Source organism: Xenia sp. Carnegie-2017, unplaced genomic scaffold (genome assembly GCF_021976095.1).
Source record: "Xenia sp. Carnegie-2017 unplaced genomic scaffold, XeniaSp_v1 HiC_scaffold_14, whole genome shotgun sequence".
In the NCBI taxonomy this organism is placed as follows: Eukaryota; Metazoa; Cnidaria; class Anthozoa; order Malacalcyonacea; family Xeniidae; genus Xenia; species Xenia sp. Carnegie-2017.
In genome coordinates this window covers 6,477,513-6,497,685 of record NW_025813447.1, presented here as the reverse complement: position 1 = coordinate 6,497,685, position 20,173 = coordinate 6,477,513, and the positions used below count along the sequence as shown (strand labels likewise).

Here is a 20,173-nt window from a genome sequence, read left to right as displayed (position 1 = left end):
CGCGTACCTAAAATTTGGAGTACCGTGCCAAAATTGATTACCGTGTAAACGGGCCTGTAAAAGTCAAGTTGTCTCCTCACTTGACTTTGAAGATGACCACCGCTAAGGCCCGTTTCAAACGTCGCTTTTTACATGAGTGGAGCGCATTTAAAACAAAAGATCATGAGCAATTTTATCTGATTTTCTTTTGTCTTTAATGCATTCGGCGCATGTCGAATGCGACGTGAGAAACGGGCCTTAGTTGTCGAAACGTCAGTCAACATCATTCTCAGTTAAAAAATTATCAATTCATAATCATGAAGCATTTCCAGCCTTTCTTTTCTATCTCATTCAATTAATGACAAATGTTCAGAAATGAAGTATATCTCAATTTCTTCATCATTTTCAATCTAAATCATTAATCATTTTTTTGCTTGTGAAATATTTTTCATTTCTCTCTTTTTCTCAATCAACAATGACGAATTTAATTCACTTATTTCCTAAACTGCATAGAAAAATACATTTTTGGACTTTCTATTTAGACAGAATTTCTATTTAAGTAGTTTACTCGATCATTTTTTAATGTTATGAAAAGGAAAACAAATCGTGATTTGGAAAGCTAAAGAGATCCCCTCGTTTGCTTTCCAAAAATATAGGCGTAGAAGACAATATCAAATGCAATGTACGATACCATATTTATACAATTTGACACTTTTTATACACACAGCATAAAGATGAATTTTTCACCGTGATACATTTCTCAATTCCTTCCTCATGGCTGCACAATGCCGCGAGTTCACGTCAAAACAAAAACTCCGGTCATTACACATCCAAGTACATTAAATATGACAAAAAATACAGCAAATTTCCGAAGTTATTGATAAGAAAAAGAAAAAACTTCAACAGAAATGTATAGCATGTTGCTTTATGAAAGTTGACAGACAACATGATGCCTTGTTGTATTGACAGCGAGCCGAAGCGCAGGAAAAAGGGGGACTGTCCCATCAATATTTCTTACAATAAGGTTTTTATATATGTAACTTGAAAATGTCCGTTACATAATAATGTATGTAAGTAACATTTGGGGGGTGTTTTGCCTCCACCTCCCCAAAAATAATTCTGCCGTCGAGATTGTCCTAAAGTGATAAGTTTTTTTATGTCATAAGTCTTTTATCAAAATTTTGCTTCAATTGAAGTGAAAGTTGCAATTTTCGTTGTGACAATATTTGGCCGAACAATATTTGGACCATCACAACAACAAATGGCCGACACTTACACCAAGAATTTCTCATGTCCACCATCATCAGTGACATCGGCACGAGACTCTAGCATTAATATTGTTAATAAGAAACGGTATGAACATCGGCAAGTTTGCCTTTATCAAGATTCCTTCTAAATACAAAAACAGAAATTATCATAAAATAATTATTAATCTAACAAGAAATTGCATCTGTAATTTTTATGCATAATGCGACATTTTCGTCAATTCATAAAACAAAAAGATGAAATCAAATGAAATCAAAAGAAAAATTTCTTCCACTTCGACAAAAACAGTTCTTTTATGTTTTGAAATTTTACGAATCTTTGGACATGTGACATTAATACCTAGCTGATGCTTGTTTTATCAGAAGTTGGAGTTTTTTAGCCGAGGCGGATTTTTTAAGCCTAAGCCAGACTCATCAGGCCGAAACCGGAAGTGAAGTCTCGGGGATTCTTAAGTACTACTCCTCCTTACTGTCAATTCATAAATGATGAATTTTTTACAGTAAAGCACTTCTATTACTCAGCCCTTGTTCTCTTAATTTCTTTGTACGTGTAATGGTTGTATAGGAACAACGTCGGCAAATCCAAAGTCATTGCACTCCAGTAAATCATCTACTCTCAGTGTTCCACTTTGATTATCTCCGGTGGAAAGTTTACCGTTGGAGATCAACTGTCTCTTGGTTGTCCTTGAACTCTAAACGATGATGAAGAAACGAGTTTTGTACAATCACACGTTATAAACATAAAATTGTTGTATTTACAGTTAAGAAAAGTCCATGTAGAAAAGAAACAAGAGACAAGCCTTAAAACAATCACGATTTCCCCAAACTGACACACTATTTGCAAAGACCTTGGAAGAACTTCACAGAGAAATGGACGTGGGTCAACACACACCCCTCTCAATACAATTCAAGTGTACTTACCTTGGTTTGATTTACACCAGACGACGATAAAAATAATTTCGAATCATCGTTAGAATTTTTTGAGCTCCTCCTTGGTAAAGATGATGGCCCCTTTAGCGATGTCGTTGAAATATTTATTGATCGTCTTTTACAAGTCGATGCTGTTCTGGTCACTGTCCTTTCGCTACTTTTTAAATCTAAACGGAAGAAAAAAGATACACGCGTACTAAAAAGCATTCTAAATAGTGCACATGGTAAATGATTACCTTGTTGCAAACATTCACCTGTCATTTGAGGAGTTACATACTTCAGATTGGAGTCTTCGCGAGAACTGGTACTGCAGAAGGACGATTTGAAGCTCGATCCTCGTGAAGTAACAGGCTGCGATGACCTAGGGGTGGCTGTCATTGCAATTGTGCTATTATCAACTTTGCCATACGTTTCTCCTTTTATTTTCCCCTGTAAAGTGAAAAGAATTAATGTCATATAGAAAAAGATTGTGTACACCTAATTTTTGGCGATTTCCTTCTTGTGGTTGGTGTTGCTCTAGTTTTTATAAGATGTCGTCTGGTCAGTCTAGTTTGGATTAGATTTTGGCGACTCTTCTATGGGTGTCGTTATGCTACTCACATGTCAAAATTTTTGTTGGTTTGACTTGTTATACAGGGAAATTGTTGCTTGACAGTTGTTTTAGCTTAATTCGATAGCACGATACACAGAAGATAGTACGATACACAGAAGATAGCACGATACACAGAAGATAGCACGATACAAAGAAGATAGTACTATACACAGAAGATAGCACGATACACAGAAGATAGAACGATACACAGAAGATAGCACGATACACTGAAGATAACCATAAACTGCTTGATTTATTTTTTCGCGAATAAATCATTTTGAATGACCTACCGGATTAACAGAAAGTTGTGTGTCGGACATTTTCTTCATTTTCGACTTAAAGCCAGGTTTAGGAATTCCTCCTTTCGTGAACGTAGCTTTCTTATTGTCAGTAGTTGGATCGTGTAACTTGGAACGTCGTGCAAGACCAGATGACGATGCAAGACAAACTTTTGAAGAAAGCATTTTTGTCATCGGACTGCAAAACATACATATGTATTTCAATATTCATACATTGCTATCGATTGTCAAAAACACAAAGTTTTTGGGAAAGAGATGGGATATTGGTGAAACTACATTAAAAAGGCAATGGCTGGATTAAAAGTGCTATAAAAAAACCAACTCAAAAAGAAAGGTTGTTGTTTGACCTAATTAATATACAGGTTATTTATTGACTTTTTCACTGTCCTAAAAATTTAAAGGTGGAGCTAAAAACATCTGGAGGTAAGAGCGATGATCAATTTAATTCCTCGATATTTTCGATTTTTCTTTACTTTGAATATTGTTTAGAGAAAAGAGTAAATGATAGCTACTATCATCATTTATGGCTACAAAAGCAATAAGTCAGCTTTTATCAAGGAGGCGAGCTTTTTCGTATCTATATCAAACCAGCCAACGTTTATAAATTGTTGTAGTATTATAATTTCAATGCCCATCATTATGCTAAGCATAATGTGAATAAAATACTGTCAGCTACATGGATGTTTTTCATTTATATCTTTGATAGAAAGGTTTTTCTGCTCCCTGGAATTTGACATCTAGCAGCAAGTACTAAAATGCACCCGTAGGCTTTGCATAACTTCAGGCATTGAAAATTTCACAATTATGTATAATATTCTAGAGGGTGTATAAAAAAAGGAATCCTTTGGAAATTGACGTACGTATTGTGATAATTTCAATGTCTGATCACTATACCAACCCACAGATGCATAAAGCATTGTCAGGTACGTGGGTAAATTAGATCTATTTCTCACGGGCACACAAAACTTTTTTCTATAAATCCTACAGGATCTTAGCTACTCAAAATTTCTAACAGGGTGGGTTTAGCATAGTTATCAAGTATTGAATTTTCTGAATAAGTTGATTTTGATACAGAGAGTATGGCATTTGATAGATTTTTGCTCTCAAAAGAGGATTCATCACTAACAATATCACGACGGAGAAAAGTTACGTTGGAGTGATCGTTCGTGAGCTCTCTATATATGTGTAGAATCGTTTTAGTTTGAACGAATATGAAGGCCAAACAAAGGATTTCAACAGTCAGTTGACTATCAAACTCAAAAGAAGTTTGTCAATTTGCGAAAATCAAGTAGTCTTTGTCATTTGAAATGACTCTTAGACACACATGGGGAGGGGGGATTACAGAAACCTGATAAGTCGTTTTATCCAAGATCGTACACTACCGCTCGCGTATTTGTAAACATAATTTTGCGTATGATACGCGTATCATTCTCGTATCATACGCGTATCGTTCTCGTATCATACGCGTATCATTCTCGTATCATACGCGTATCGCTCTCGTATTATACGCGTATTCTTCTCGTATCATATGCGTATCCTTTTCGTATCATACGCGTATCGTTTCATTTTATACGCATGTCGTTCTCGTGTCATACCCGTATTACTTTCTTAATATTGTCGTATATGGTTTCAATATAGTTTGGTTTCGATTTGTGATAGTGTTGTTGCTTCCATGTCCTAAACTTAACCCTTTAGATGCTTAAGTTTTTCTTCAATATAGTTTTTCAAAAAACCATGACTTATGTTATCACAATTAGTTTCCGTTTTTATATAAGAATGTGTCACAAGCTGTGCAGCTATGTCATTGATGAGTCATATGTATACTTAGAAACGACGTGAGACAATAGCAGCTCATTGCAAAAGCAACCCAAAATCTATTAATGCATAACATATACATGTATATATAAGATCATCTATTAAAAAATTCTTTTGCTATATCGTGCCTTTAAACTATTTCGTGAATAAAATATCTTAAGAGTATACTGACACTTTTTTATGTCATCATTGTGCTACAAAGCAATTGTTAGTGTGTCGTTTTTTTATATGTTTATTACGGTGGCCCACAAGTACAAGCACACTTACAAATAACAGCATACGCGCACAAATTCGAGGATGCACACTTACACTTAACAGCATACGCGCACAAATTCGAGGATGCACACTTACACATAACAGCATACGCGCACAAATTCGAGGATGCACACTTACACATAACAGCATACGCCCACAAATTCGAGAGTGGCCCACAAGTACAAGCACACTTACAAATAACAGCATACGCGCACAAATTCGAGGATGCACACTTACAAATAACAGCATACGCGCACAAATTCGAGGATGCACACTTACACATAACAGCATACGCGCACAAAAATTGGAATACTAACAAACGTAAGTTCAAAATTAAAAAGGAAAAGCCGGCAGTCTATTACTTGACATTTCTTTCCGCTGCTAAACACTACTTTAATGACTTATGGAAGATATCATTCGCAACTATTTTACTAAAAACTACACGTATGATACAATCCTAAAGCTATTACAAAAATATCATGGAATTCGCATCTCTAGAAGTACTTTGCTGAATAAGCTTAAGCTTTATGGATTGCAACGACGTGGAAATACCGTTGATAAAGACCCCGTAAGAAGATGCATTGTTCGAGAACTAGATGGAAGTGGTAAATTGTTGGGCTATAGAGCCATGCGGAGACGATTGCAGTCAAAATATGGCTTGCAAGTTCCTCGTTTGGTTGCTCAAACCACCCTTCGAGAAGTGGATCCAGAGGGATCGAAATGGAGACGGGCTAACCGTCTTCGTAGAAGAGCTTACATGAATCCGGGCCAAATTATTGCTGGCATGCCGATGGTTACGACAAACTTAAACCGTATGGTTTCCCCATCCATGGGTGTATAGATGGATTTAGCAGGAAAATACTGTGGTTAAATATAGTTCCTTCAAGTAATGATCCCCGCGTAGTGGGCAGGCTATTTTACGACTGCATATCTAATATGCAACTCTGTCCTAAATTCTTAGAACAGATAGGGGAACAGAAAATGGGATTATGGCATCAGCCCAGTGTTTCTTACGCCGAGATGGTACGGACACACATTCTGACGTCAATGCTCATCAATATGGATCATCACACAGCAATGAGCGAATAGAAGCATGGTGGGCCATGTTACGTCGCTCGTGGGCCTCGTGGTGGATGAATTTTTTTAAGGATTTGATAGCTAAAGGGGTTTTAGACACAAGCAACGTACTTCAACTTGAGTGTCTATGGTTTTGCTTTAGTCCTGTCTTAAAAAAAGGACTTGACCAAATCAAGGAATCGTGGAACAGTCACTATGTACGCAAATCCAGGTTTTACACTCATGCGGGGATCCCTGATCAGCTTTACCTTCTACCTGAAGCAGTTGGAGCTGAAGATTTTCAGAAATATGACGACGAAGATCTTATAGAGATTTGCAATTCAGTTAATGTGTCGACAGAAAAGGTCTCTACATATCAAAAATACTTCTCGTATAGTGATGGTGTGTTACGAATAGGACAGATCCAGACATGGAAAGAAGCTTTAATGGCATATGAAAGACTTCTAGAAGCAGCTTAAAGCAAATAGCAATGAACAAAACATATTTAACATTAATAACTCAAAACGATAACGTATATGGTAATCTTATAAAGAAATAAGATAATTTCATATTCAGGGAAGGTCCATAACCTCCATCTTCATATGACACCACATCATTGTCCATTGATAAAATCTTTTTTAACAAAAGTGAACTAAAAAAAGTGTTTCTACAATGTAAAACACAATATAATATGTCATAATAGTGTGCTAAAACATGTGATAGAACTTTCATACAATGTCAAACGACCAGGCACTTTTTTCTCTTAGGATCGACGAAAATTCCTCTACAAGTTCATTATAAAATTGATAAGTGCTGGGAATCTCTAGCAATGGTCCACATGTGTGTGCTACAGGACGACGTTGTAAACCATTAAGTTCTGTAAATGACACTTTTAACTTTTGACCTTCTAAAATGATATCAGAACCTGTGGTAAATTGAAGGAACGCGGTTACGTTGCCACCTAAAGACTTTATATAGCGCACCAAATGATCAAATGCATTTCGTTGTGCCTCATTTTCGGGGGAGGCATCTAGAATTTTCAAAACCTTTTTGGAAATCCCCGCATGAGTGTAAAACCTGGATTTGCGTACATAGTGACTGTTCCACGATTCCTTGATTTGGTCAAGTCCTTTTTTTAAGACAGGACTAAAGCAAAACCATAGACACTCAAGTTGAAGTACGTTGCTTGTGTCTAAAACCCCTTTAGCTATCAAATCCTTAAAAAAATTCATCCACCACGAGGCCCACGAGCGACGTAACATGGCCCACCATGCTTCTATTCGCTCATTGCTGTGTGATGATCCATATTGATGAGCATTGACGTCAGAATGTGTGTCCGTACCATCTCGGCGTAAGAAACACTGGGCTGATGCCATAATCCCATTTTCTGTTCCCCTATCTGTTCTAAGAATTTAGGACAGAGTTGCATATTAGATATGCAGTCGTAAAATAGCCTGCCCACTACGCGGGGATCATTATTTGAAGGAACTATATTTAACCACAGTATTTTCCTGCTAAATCCATCTATACACCCATGGATGGGGAAACCATACGGTTTAAGTTTGTCGTAACCATCGGCATGCCAGCAATAATTTGGCCCCGGATTCATGTAAGCTCTTCTACGAAGACGGTTAGCCCGTCTCCATTTCGATCCCTCTTGATCCACTTCTCGAAGGGTGGTTTGAGCAACCAAACGAGGAACTTGCAAGCCATATTTTGACTGCAATCGTCTCCACATGGCTCTATAGCCCAACAATTTACCACTTCCACCTAGTTCTCGAACAATGCATCTTCTTACGTGGTCTTTATCAACGGTATTTCCACGTCGTTGCAATCCATAAAGCTTAAGCTTATTCAGCAAAGTACTTCTAGAGATGCGAATTCCATGATATTTTTGCAATAGCTTTAGGATTGTATCATACGTGTAGTTTTTAGTAAAATAGTTGCGAATGATATCTTCCATAAGTCATTAAAGTAGTGTTTAGCAGCGGAAAGAAATGTCAAGTAATAGACTGCCGGCTTTTCCTTTTTAATTTTGAACTTACGTTTGTTAGTATTCCAATTTTTGTGCGCGTATGCTGTTATGTGTAAGTGTGCATCCTCGAATTTGTGCGCGTATGCTGTTATTTGTAAGTGTGCTTGTACTTGTGAGCCACCGTAGTTTATAGCACACGCAAATTTGAATGAATCTCAAAACAAACTAATCACAATGACTTTCCGTTTTCATAGGATGTGTCACAAACTATATACGTCATTGATGAGTCATATGTATACTATACGACGTGAGATAAACACATTTCATTGAAACTAAAGCAACCCAAAATTTATGGATGCATAACATACATGAACTTGAATGGTATCATTTATAAAAACCCAATTGCTTTATTGTTCCTTTTAACTCCTTCATGGTGAAAATTTCTTAAGTGTATATTGATGACATCTATATGTCACCATAGTGCCGCTCATTACGATGAACAAAGTTCTATCAAGTATCACAGCGTTTCATCCTCGTATCATACGTACGCTTATCGTTCACGCATTATACGCTCATCATACGCGTATCCTTTTCGTATCACACGCGTATCGTTTTCGTATCGTACGCGTATCGTTCTCGTATCATACGCGTATCGTTCTCGTATCATACGCGTATGTTTTTCGTATGATACGCGTATCATACGCGTAGCGTATGTTAACAAATACGCGAGCGGTACTGTACGTAGCTAGAAATTGGGATTGTAGTGGGAGGAGAGGGGGTAAAAATCATATATTCAGTTGTGCCCGACTGATTTGCTTCAAAAGGCAATCATTTTTCAAAGACATTGGTCGAGCAAAACAGAATATATAAATAAATCTCCTTACCCACACCCCTAGCGTTCTAGCTACGGCCATACTTTTGTCAAAGAGAAGATGAGAATTGCTAATTACAAAAAGTACGTAAACAGAAATATTATTATTTATTAATAACGTATGTGGACACCGTACCCCATATTTGTACTGGTGCAGTCGTCTTGCAAGTTTTGTGATGACGACGAGGACTGGTACGAGTCGAGAGACGACAACGAACTACTTCTTCGTAGACGGCAAATGGGACCAGGAATCTTACTCAACTTTGACGTTACAAGCTATAATAAAAGTGCAAAACCGGGATCGTTGAAAAAATGAACAGAATTAAAACTACGTATTGTTAACATAAGGTACGTGTTGGTGGTGAAGTGCGATTGTATCAATACTTGTCGTTGCATCCTTAAATTAAATACGATTCTTTAATAAGTTTTGACCCATAGCTTTGTTCATGGATTAAGATAAACAAATTTTCAATATTATTTATATAAATCAACTACGGTATCACGTAGTAATAACGATTAAGATTTAAACTACAGAGTTTACCAAAAACCGCAGGACAAAAACTTAATAAATCAAAATATTTGCACGTTAACCTTTAGTTTCTGAGTTTTTCGAGATCTTTCCGCTCTTAACGTAGTAAGGGATTCTTCCGGACTGAAGATATTTCTGAAAAAAAGCACAAAGAACAGTAATTGATGTAAATGTATGAACCATGCTATACCATGGACATTTTTGCACACCAAAATTACTGAAAAAAATTTAAGCCAATAAAGTTTTAAAAAATGAAGTGTACTTCCACCTTTTACCCAATGTTTTGGCTCTTTCTCCATTCGCCTCGCCATCTTTCAATTTATCAATTTTCCCAAGCCCGATTCTTTGCTAAAAAGACATGGGCAAACATGCATTAGCAACGTTCTTCCATCTGTTTATTTTCTTTTATATAGACACAATATTTCATGCAGATTCTATTGATTTAAGTAGCAACATAAAATGAACTTACTAATTTACTATCGAGCGACCTGTTAGCGTCATCGGACTTTTCTTTAGTACGACAAGGCTGTTCTTGTGCTGTCGAATATAATATTTTACTCTTTTTTTCCACAACAGGAGAGTTCCCGTACCGAGTCACCTCAGTGTGCTTTATGTTCGATTCTGTCTTTTTAAACATCTAAACAAGGACAACCTTAGATAAAAAAAACGTCATGCATAAGTTCTTAATGAGAGATCTTAATAAAAGGTCTCTTATCGAATACATTTACATACGCGCAATATACGTTAACGCCGAGACCGTTGGTTCCGCTTTCTTTGAGTCAGAAACTCAGTATAACTTATATCCATAATCCCTTCAATGCTTCTGATGTGTTTGTTACAAAGTTAACAAAGTTAACATTTAGGAGTTGACTGTTCAGTAATAGATACACGGGAACGACGTCGTTTGTGATAAGAACTAAAAAAGTGGCCACGAGCCGCCGAAGCGATTGATCACTTTTTCTTCTTATCACAAATGACGTCTTACCTGTGCATCTATAACTGAACAATAGTTAAATGTAATCTATTTGTTTTACATATTAAATCCAAAAAAAATCCCCTTGAATTGGCAATGAAGTAGTATTTGGTCTCCCCAACATTTTAAAAATTAAAACAATCAATATTTTTCAAGTATAACGCGTGCATGATCTATAGGAATGAAGAAATGCTATTGGCTATCTTAAGTCACGTGGTAAAATGTTATTGGCTTACACAATAAAGAAGCAATGGCTGATCAATTATGTTGAAATTGTGTTATTGAAGACGAAATGCAAATCAACGTTTGAAAACCTGTTTTTGTTTTCTTTTTGGTTAAATGCGTCAACTGCTTCATGTTCTTAATGTCTTCATTTGCCCATTTAGGGCTAAGTTCAGGAAAATATTGAAATAATTTCGCCGTGCGTCAGCAATTCAAAAACAAGAAATTTCTTCTCTCTTATAGATCATACATCTCGACCAATGAAATTGGTGAAATTCTTATGGTTATAATATAAATTAATACATATGATTGTGTATTTTAGAAGTGCGTATCTTACTTGTAAAGACGCAAAGAAAGTTGAAAAATTAAACACACAAGGATTCACTTACGACAACCCAACACTTAAATTAATCGTTTCTAGAAGTTTTAAACGAGGAAAGGCAAGTATAACCCACTAAATGAGAAAGGTAAACAGTTGACATGTTGAGTCCCATGTTCTAGGAAGAACCAATCGTTCGATGTTTAACTGTTCATTGATAGAGCTACTATAGCATACACATGTCTGTAAATGTAGATCGTCCAGGTTGGTATTGTCCTGAGAAGGACTGTTTTTGTTATTATTGACTGACGTTTCGACAACCTCAGCGGTAGTCATCTTCAGAGTCAAAGGTACTCATTTTTGACTCTGGAGATGACTACTGCTAAGGTTGTCGAAACGTAAGTCAACAACAACAAAAACAGTCCTTCTCAGGACTATACCAACCTGGACGATCTACATTTACAAACATGTAACGATACTCACGGGTTCAAACCATTTCCTTTATAGCATACACACTTAATTAAAGAAATCGTGGCAGTGTTGCCCCCACGTGAGATTATTGGTTTTTGCTACGCACCTTTGCATTTTTCATCCCATATTTGAGTGATGCAACAGGCTTGGGTGCAGCAGCGATAGGAATTTTGAAGTGGTTTTTCACATCTTTTTCTTCATTTGCATGATCATGTGAAGCATTCTTTGCCTCGCCAGCTGCTTTGACAGCAACATTGACTGCTTTTATAATGTCAGTATCTTCGACGGGTTTCTCTACCGAAACTTTTTCAACTTCTGAATTGTTTACAATAGCGTTTTCCACGCCATTTTCAGCAGCTGTTTTTCGGCGCAACTCATTGGAACCTTCATTTTCGCCAGTAAGCAAATTGTCTTTGGAAATACTCTCCGAAGTACAAATACCATCCTTTCTTTCAAACTCAACATTTATACCAATTGCGGTATTCATGTCTTTAGATTTATCGCACTTTCCACCAATTTTACGAGACTTTCTTAAAATGTTGGGGCAGTCTGATGGATTACCACACCGCAAAATACTGCTGTTCTTAATGACATTGGCATGTTTTTCACAATTTTGCAACGAGCCCGTCGGATTTTTTATCGAACTTTTCGGGGTCAAGTTTCTACGATCTTTTAGGACGTGTGGTAAATCATCAGCATCATATTCGTGAAACAGATTCTCCACAAACTCGGTGTTTTTGACATCAAAAAAACCAGGCTCTAAATTTTCTTTGCCTGTGAGAGGTAAGATGGGGATTTTGTCATCAGTGGTTTCACTTAGCTGCCCATCATGTGATATCGGTGACTGTGTCTCTGTATTTTCATGAATAGTCATTGTAGAGGGAGTCGCATCGTCTTTGAATTGAAAGACATACAAATTTTCGCTACTTCCATTTGACGCTTTTCCAGTCAGGCAAGTAGGTGAATTGGATTCGGTGCTTGAAAGTTCCAGAATAGAAGAGGAAAGGGAGTTATCTTGATGAGAAGACGTACAAGACGTGCTTGTGCTTGACGACAGTTTTTTGAAGCGTAATGCTAGTTTTGTCGCCTCTTGGAATATTTCAACGTATTGGTCTTTAGTTACTGGGCTATATGTTTTGATACGATGTTCTTCCGACAAGCCTGGGGATGTAGGAACACACTTCTCGGGAAGGCTTAACGGAGCAAAAAACATTTCTTCGTCATCATCTATTCGTTCCTTTTGACGCTATAAAAATATGTACATAAATCATTGTTTTATCTTCAAATTATGAACTAAGAATAGAAGTATAAATAAAAGTAGCTACATTTTCTAAGGAGATCAATAATAATTTTGCTGAAGGTCTACACAGCTAAAGTAAAAATTCAGACCGGCTTCACCACTCTCTCAGAGGAAAGGTATCACAATGAAAACGCATAACTAAAAAGTAAGTTTTATGTGCAATGCATTAATTAGAGTACAAATTATAAAGTTACAAACATAGGACCAAACTTGGCATGGCAACAACCAGAAAATAGCCAACTAAATATAATTCAAACTCAATTGACCAATTTAAATCTAATAAGATCTAGAGTATCCCTCCTACAAAGTAATTCTGGGCCATCCATGAAGAAAAAACTACACAACATCATAAAACACACAGATACAGGTTGAATTCTCCCATCTCTGACCTCATATGTTTATAAACAAATGCAAAATATTTTGTTCAATCAAAGTGGAAGCATTTTCATAAAAGATTTGCAAATCAGAAACAACAAAACTGTTGTCTTTTAACACAGACCTCCCTGTCAAATGAACTATCCATCTCATTCTTCTTTAACAAGACAATTCTTCTTGATGATGTCACAATAATCATTACATAAATAGAGCCATAATAAGCTAATGCTCAAAACATATCATTAGAAAATGTCATTCTTCATTAAATCAACTATGTCTAGCTATCACATTTGTCAAAACTAATATCAAAAAGTTTATTGATTAATGTATGATTAGAAATTGATCTATTTTCAAATAGATAAAAATCTTACTTTACAAAGCTTTGTTCTATTCCCTTGTTTAGCTCAAAGATGGAGTAAGATATAACTGTTTCAGGATGGAGCTTTTGTTCAGAGTACTTATTCCTTTTTGAACTACATTTAAGTATCTACTGCAAATAATTTTAGCAAAAATTTAATTTAAGTCACTGGTGTCATACTTCCTCTTTCAAACTATGCCCAAAAATTGCATTAATTAATAGAGGACGGGTTATTGAGGTTGATGAAAAAGTGGTACCCATATTTAATGCAAACAAAAACATTTTAAGATCTAAATTTAAGATCTGCAATGCAACTTTGTGTTCCAATAATCAAGGTTGGAACAAGATTCATGATATATTGTTCATAGAGTAACGTTGTTTGTCCATTGCATATAGTTACTGAGTGCTGTGCAAGGCAAACTTTACAGATATGTTCATAGACAAGAAAAAGCAAAAATGTATGTAAGCTTATGTAAATGTAAGCTCTACTATAAATATATAAGCTTATCTCACCACATATCATGGGACAGACACCAAACACTTACATAAGCTACCTGTAGGACAACAAACATATTTGAAGAACTATTAACTTACTAATTTTACCATTCACCATAGAATTTGTGATCTTAAAAATGAACAACTTCTTTATACAACTAGCAATTTTTGAAGCAATTTTTGAATAATTTTTTTAAAAATAAAAATTAAACATTCATCAAGATTATGTGGCATCAATGTTGTATACACATGACAATTTGATAAGTCCAAATAATATTGTACGTCTATCAGGATCAAACTTGACAACTTTCTCCAAAAGCCTGTGCAAAGATTGTTAATTAAACATGTCTTCACTTTTCACAACAGTGAATTGAACTTTGGAGTATAATTATGTTTGTGGATGTTGATCGTCCACATTAGTGCAGTCCTGAGAAGAACTGTGCAAAGGATGTTAGTCAACTCTAAAAACAAAAGTCCTTCTCACTTCTAAAGACTGAACTGTGGAAGAGGAACATCTTTAAAGAACAAACATGTCTTCACTACATTGATCGAATAGTATTATCCAAAATTAAATCTTGTTGATTCCACAATCTCCGATCACACAATTAAAGAAACTTCAAGCATTGTTCAGTTAATAATAATGTATCACTCCGATCACTTTATATCGTTGTCGAGTTCGCAATTCCTCAATTGAAAATTGTGGAATGCGTTTAAAATACTCCGTTCATAATCTCGTTTACACTTACTTTATTTCATTCACGTCAACTGTTGGTGATAAGACCACATCAAATTCATTTTGGACATCATTGTGAAATTCTGATACAAAATAAAACAAATAAAAAAACATTAACTATCAAAATTTAGTGTCGGTGTGGTAAACTGTTTTGAATTTTTAGGCTTAAATAATCTCAAAATTTCAACTTTTTTCGCATTTCAAAAGTTTAGATTATTAATCGACGTACCTGGAAGAACGGTGGCTTTTAACTCTTCCATTAAACAATAAAGCTAACATGAAACTGTACTAAACTACAGTAATTCATGAAAAATTTCAAAAACAAACATTTCAATTTTCAAATTCAAATTTTCCACCCAAAACCATCGGCCGTAATGTGATATGCTTCTTCACGTGACAATGTAAAGAAATATTATTGGTTTACTAATAAAAAAGTTTTACAAAATAGTCAATAGCCCTTTGCACATGACGTCACAGCTGATGTTCAAGCATTGAGTTCTATAAGACCTGGAGGGGAAAAGGGGCCTGGACCATTGAGTTCTATAATGATTTGGAGTTGTGTTTACAACAAAGTGAAACAATAACGCACAGCCAAGCACAAAAAACAAAACAATCGCTAATAATGGCTTTTTTGGAAGAACCTCGGCCTAATTCACCAATCGATAATGAAATGGAAGACAATCCAGCAAACAATATTCGGCCATATCAGTTTGAGCCCGAATGGCCGGCTGATGAACACGAAGAGCTCACCAGTTTGAGGATAACGAAGAACAGGAATTTTTGTATATTGACGATGAATCTCGGCGCGACAATCTTGAATGGTGAGTAATAAAATGTTATATTATTCTAGACCATTGTTTCGATCTCGAAAGAACGTTTGCCGTTTTTGAAGTTGACCACGTCCACACACACATAATAGAGAGTTTACGAAACTTCACATTTTGACGACGACGCCGGGAGTTAATGCTAGTGCGCATGCTTCTTAACATTTTGGCTGCTTCCTTTGGCGACGACCATTGAGTTCTATAATAACTGGAGGGGAAACGTCAACAAAATTAGTATAAATTATTAGCGCGCGGCCGCGTGGTCAAAAACATGGCGGATTTTGGTGGTCAAAGTCAGCGGAGAGACGCGGGCTCATGAAATAAAATTTTTGTCGCCCACCCGGATTTGACCACCACAATTGCGAGTATAGAAAATATCAAAACTTTTTATTTTCCTAACATAAACACTTTTTTAAAATTTATTTATTAAATTGCCAACTTCTGTGGTTTGCGGACGCTGAAATAGCGACAGAAAAGGAAACATTTCATGACTCCGGTAAGTAGCACAGTATTAGTTTTACTATTTTGTTTTTAACACGATACTTGAAGAGTGTTTCTACTACTAAGTTTTAATTTAAAGTTATTTTGGTCCAGTCTTGTTTGTTCTTCATTTAATCGCTCGCCAGACGTGTCGAGGCTGTCAATTTTTATTGAGTTTTGCATCCATCTTGTATCATGATCAAGGCATCAAGCTAAACTCTCCTGATTTGAATTGAGTTTACCTCCCAAAAATGGGGCATAATTTGTTCATGTTTTTTTTGAAAAGATGAAGGGAAAGTTTACAACAGAGTTGTGTTGAAATTGAATGCAGTGCCATGCAAAATTAATGAGAACTATGGTATATGTTGTATAATAAAAAGAACTATTAAACTGTTTGCATGCTCAATTTGACTGACTGTATAGTGTAGACAATTATAATGGGATTGGAAAGTTGGATTTATGCAAACAATTTTAAAGTACTACTTAGCGTTTCTATAAATGAAATATTGTCTCATCTCATCAAATCCATACTTGGTATGATTCCAGATGATCCACAAATTCACATCGGATGCATTCAGGGGCGGATCTAGAGTATGTCAAATCCGTCGCGCGACTGATGTTTGAAATTCAAAAATTACCTATTCATATTAATTAAAAAATCACTAATTATTCTTTATTATCGCATTTACTTCGTGATAAAAATCCAGCTTTATTTATTATTGAAAACTAATGACTTATGCAACGAATATCTCCTTGGTAACCAGATCAGTTGAATTTTAATTGACCTGGAATAACCGACTGATAAGCGGGGTGGCTTGACTGGTTCGACTTATAAAGGAGTTTATGAACGCCAGAAACGCTATTTTATTCGTCAATGGCCAGATCAGTGGACAGTCTGGAATAATCTCGACCGATAATAGGGGTGGCCGGACCTATAAGGGAGTCCAATTGCTATCTTACAATTGGTTCATTTGAATTTTTGTCTTACTGTGATTGGTTTGACCGATTTCGACTGATAGCCAACTGAACTAACATAGTCAAGCTCACTGTCTGAATTGAATGTTTGATCGTTTTATAGTAATTTTTATAAGCATGATAGAAACTAAACTACAATCAGATGAAATTTATGGAAATCTTTTACAAATTCATATGTTGACATGAATGCTGCTTTCCAAACTGGGAATTTTTTCAAGAGGGTGAAAAATTTATGGATAAATTGTAAATGCTTGGCAAAGACGATCTCGCGAGCGACATTTCAGTCATTGATGTTCAAAAGCAAGCCAACATTGTTTTGAGTTTTATCAGCAGAAATTTACATCCAAAATCGTAAGTAAAGGACAAGTGAAGTGTATGCATGAATGCAATATATCAAAGTCAATTTATGCGAGTGTGTGATGCGATTTATGTTAATATGGCGTATGGTAAGCAGATTGATGCTTCTAAAATTGTTGTTGCCGAAGGACTTTTAGCTATGATTTCTATAATGCTTGGGGAATCGTGGCCGTTATATGGCAGCGAAAGCCTACATTTCTGCAAGTATATTTCAATGGACAAAAAATCTGTAGCCATAAGGTGCCATACTATTATTTACTTTATCGTAAACAAATGTTTGGGGCTTTTCAGTTTATGATCATTGATTATTCAATCATTGGACAGTTATACTACATATTGTTTAAGATTTGAGAAAACTAACATTGATTACATGAGAAGCTGTTTACTATAACCTGTGATTTTGAGTCTTATGATCCATGAAGCTTTTTATTTTGACAATTTGACTGGAATGGTATTAAACCTGAGTATTTCACATACATGGAATGTTGTCCCATGTCACATATTGTCCCCTTTTCTAACTGAACACCTCATGTAGAGATGTAAAGGTGTGTTAATCTACGGCTCATACCAGATTGTTTGCCATAAATTCCAAAGGGCTATTGATGTATGAATAGCATTTTCTATAAAGTAAAATGTCTTCCAATGTATGCAGATAAACCTTGAAATTTGGCAAAACAGCAAAGTATTTTTCATGATCACTAGGTAATTTTTCTGATGATCAGTATAATTTCTAAACTAAATTATTTCAGATTTACATTTAAACGAGCTTTGATCATATGAAAAGATATTTATCATAAACAGTAAGCATGACACATGAACCAATTTTAACATTCATGTAATTATATAATTAAAGACATGTTGGTTACATTCTGTTTGTATTTGCAAATACAATGCTACTAGTGATTGCTATATAGCACACCTTGCATATACTTACAGAAGATAATAGTCTAGTGAAATGCCTAAGAAACATTCATGGCATTAAGCTGTCCTTAACTGCAATTTTTCACTTTGATAATTTTCTTAATCTTTGACAGAAATTTTGAGTTTTTTCTCAAAAAGTGAATTTGCTGGCTCTGATGTGGAGATGGGTAAAGGGTTACAATAAACTTGCATGGTTTGAAGTCTGAGCTTTTCTATATTTATGAACTGTCACTTGTAGTACCAAATTTCTAACTTAACTTATTACATAGAGGTTTGAATGGGGGTCTCTAGGGGGGTCTATGCCTGACAACTTGGTAGAAATTTTTAAAGACTATATCTGTCTTTGAATACCATTATTGTAAAATAAATTTTACGTTCCTAGACATGCTAATGAGCCATATATTTGGCATGATAATGAGCCTAATTATTTGGCAAAACATTCAAGTATTGTTCACTTCATTTTTTTTTTGAAAAAAACGTAAGCAAAATGTGTTGTTTTTACCGAAAAACGATGCCCACAAAATACATCTTGTATTGCTCTAAAACGCTGAAAATGGCATTTTAGAGGTTCTGAAATTCAAAATTTCTCAGGGGAGAATGCCTCAGACCCCCCCCGGCGCGGAGTGCCTCTGACGTTTTATGACTGATGTTTGAAAAATCCTAGATCCGCCCCTGGATGCATTGGTTACAATGAAGTTGAATGTAGAAGAAGCAAAAATAGATGGCGAAGAAATTCTTTGTGTCTTATGAAGAATTAGTAGAAATCAATAAAAAGAACTCTTTAAACAAATTGTAAACAAATTTAAATTTGCTCATGGTCAAGCAACCTAGTCAAAGAAGCAAAGTCTGTCTTCAACATGTGACCTTTCCAATTATTTAGTTTCTTTGTACAAAATACTATTTTTGAGAAACTTGATTTGTAAGTCTTTCATTAATATTTTTTTACCAAGAGATAAAAGGAACTAATTCAAAGGCTTGATGTAAAATACAAAGATTTAACAAGTTGTTTATCATTTAATTCCCAAATGTTAGTTTGTACATATAAATAATTAGTATTGGTAGCTGTAAGTTGTTTAAGCAAAACAGAAGAGTAGTAGTGCTCGAAGGGGTTATCATTCTTGAAAAATTATATCTTGTTCATGACATATATTACACAATTCGAAAAAACTGTAAGTGATGAACAATAATATCTATAGAACTTGATAAATTTCTTCACCTACACTGTCAAATACCTATTTTGCTTTCATGCAGCAATAGACAGTTTTTTTGTCAGAGAAACCAATGCACTTTAGTTTCCAAGTTTATAATTTCAATGGAAAATCAATGTAGTTCTGTTCAGTAATAGATCCAAGATTCTGCCAAGCTGTTTACAAAATACAAATTACCAAGCAACAGTGTCATGGTGTTTTGAATTTTTTTCTTTTTTGTAGCTCTTCTAGTTCAACATACTTTCTTTATGAGTTTTCAGTAGATTTATCAGGTAATGACAATACACTTATGATACTTAACCATGGTAAATTTTTAGTTGACTTATGTCGTAGGACTGAAGCAAACATTTTCTCGCTTCCTTAGGAGCATTTTTACACAGATTTATCAGATATATAGGTGCACCAAACTGTTGACAAACAGTCAAACACACAAAAGCATGAAATAATGTATAAGTTTGACGAGATTGACAGGTCTAGTAAAGAATGCCGTTTGATTTTCACTTTTAAAAGGCTAAAATGTCATAAAATAACTTAAATGTTACATCCAAAATATGCGTTCCTCTACCGTCGATCTTCTTTATTTTGATGTGTGTCTG

At 35.4% G+C, this 20,173-nt stretch overlaps 1 protein-coding gene across 1 annotated transcript; it reads right to left on the bottom strand.

Annotated features, from left to right (window-relative positions):
* Positions 1-655: 655 nt before the first annotated feature.
* Positions 656-15,139, bottom strand: LOC124434511. Its single transcript, XM_046984402.1, has 11 exons — positions 15,042-15,139; positions 14,826-14,895; positions 11,658-12,797; positions 10,036-10,203; positions 9,835-9,914; positions 9,629-9,701; positions 9,174-9,313; positions 3,057-3,243; positions 2,411-2,603; positions 2,166-2,341; positions 656-1,936 (listed from the first exon to the last, which is right to left on the bottom strand). Exons 3-11 carry the CDS (start codon positions 12,762-12,764, stop codon positions 1,778-1,780), a joined length of 2,283 nt encoding a protein of 760 aa, XP_046840358.1. The 5' UTR covers positions 12,765-12,797; positions 14,826-14,895; positions 15,042-15,139; the 3' UTR covers positions 656-1,777.
* Between the last annotated feature and the right edge of the window lie 5,034 nt (positions 15,140-20,173).

What these genes read in the sequence shown, in the direction of transcription:
- LOC124434511 (XM_046984402.1), bottom strand. Translation starts at nt 12,764, where the DNA reads ATGTTTTTTGCTCCGTTAAGCCTTCCCGAGAAGTGTGTTCCTACATCC. An exon ending in CACAACTTTCTGTTAATCCG is followed by an intron (nt 2,604 to 3,056) that starts GTAGGTCATTCA and finishes TTCACTTTACAG; the next exon opens with GGGAAAATAAAAGGAGAAAC. An exon ending in AGGTGAATGTTTGCAACAAG is followed by an intron (nt 2,342 to 2,410) that starts GTAATCATTTAC and finishes TCTTCCGTTTAG; the next exon opens with ATTTAAAAAGTAGCGAAAGG.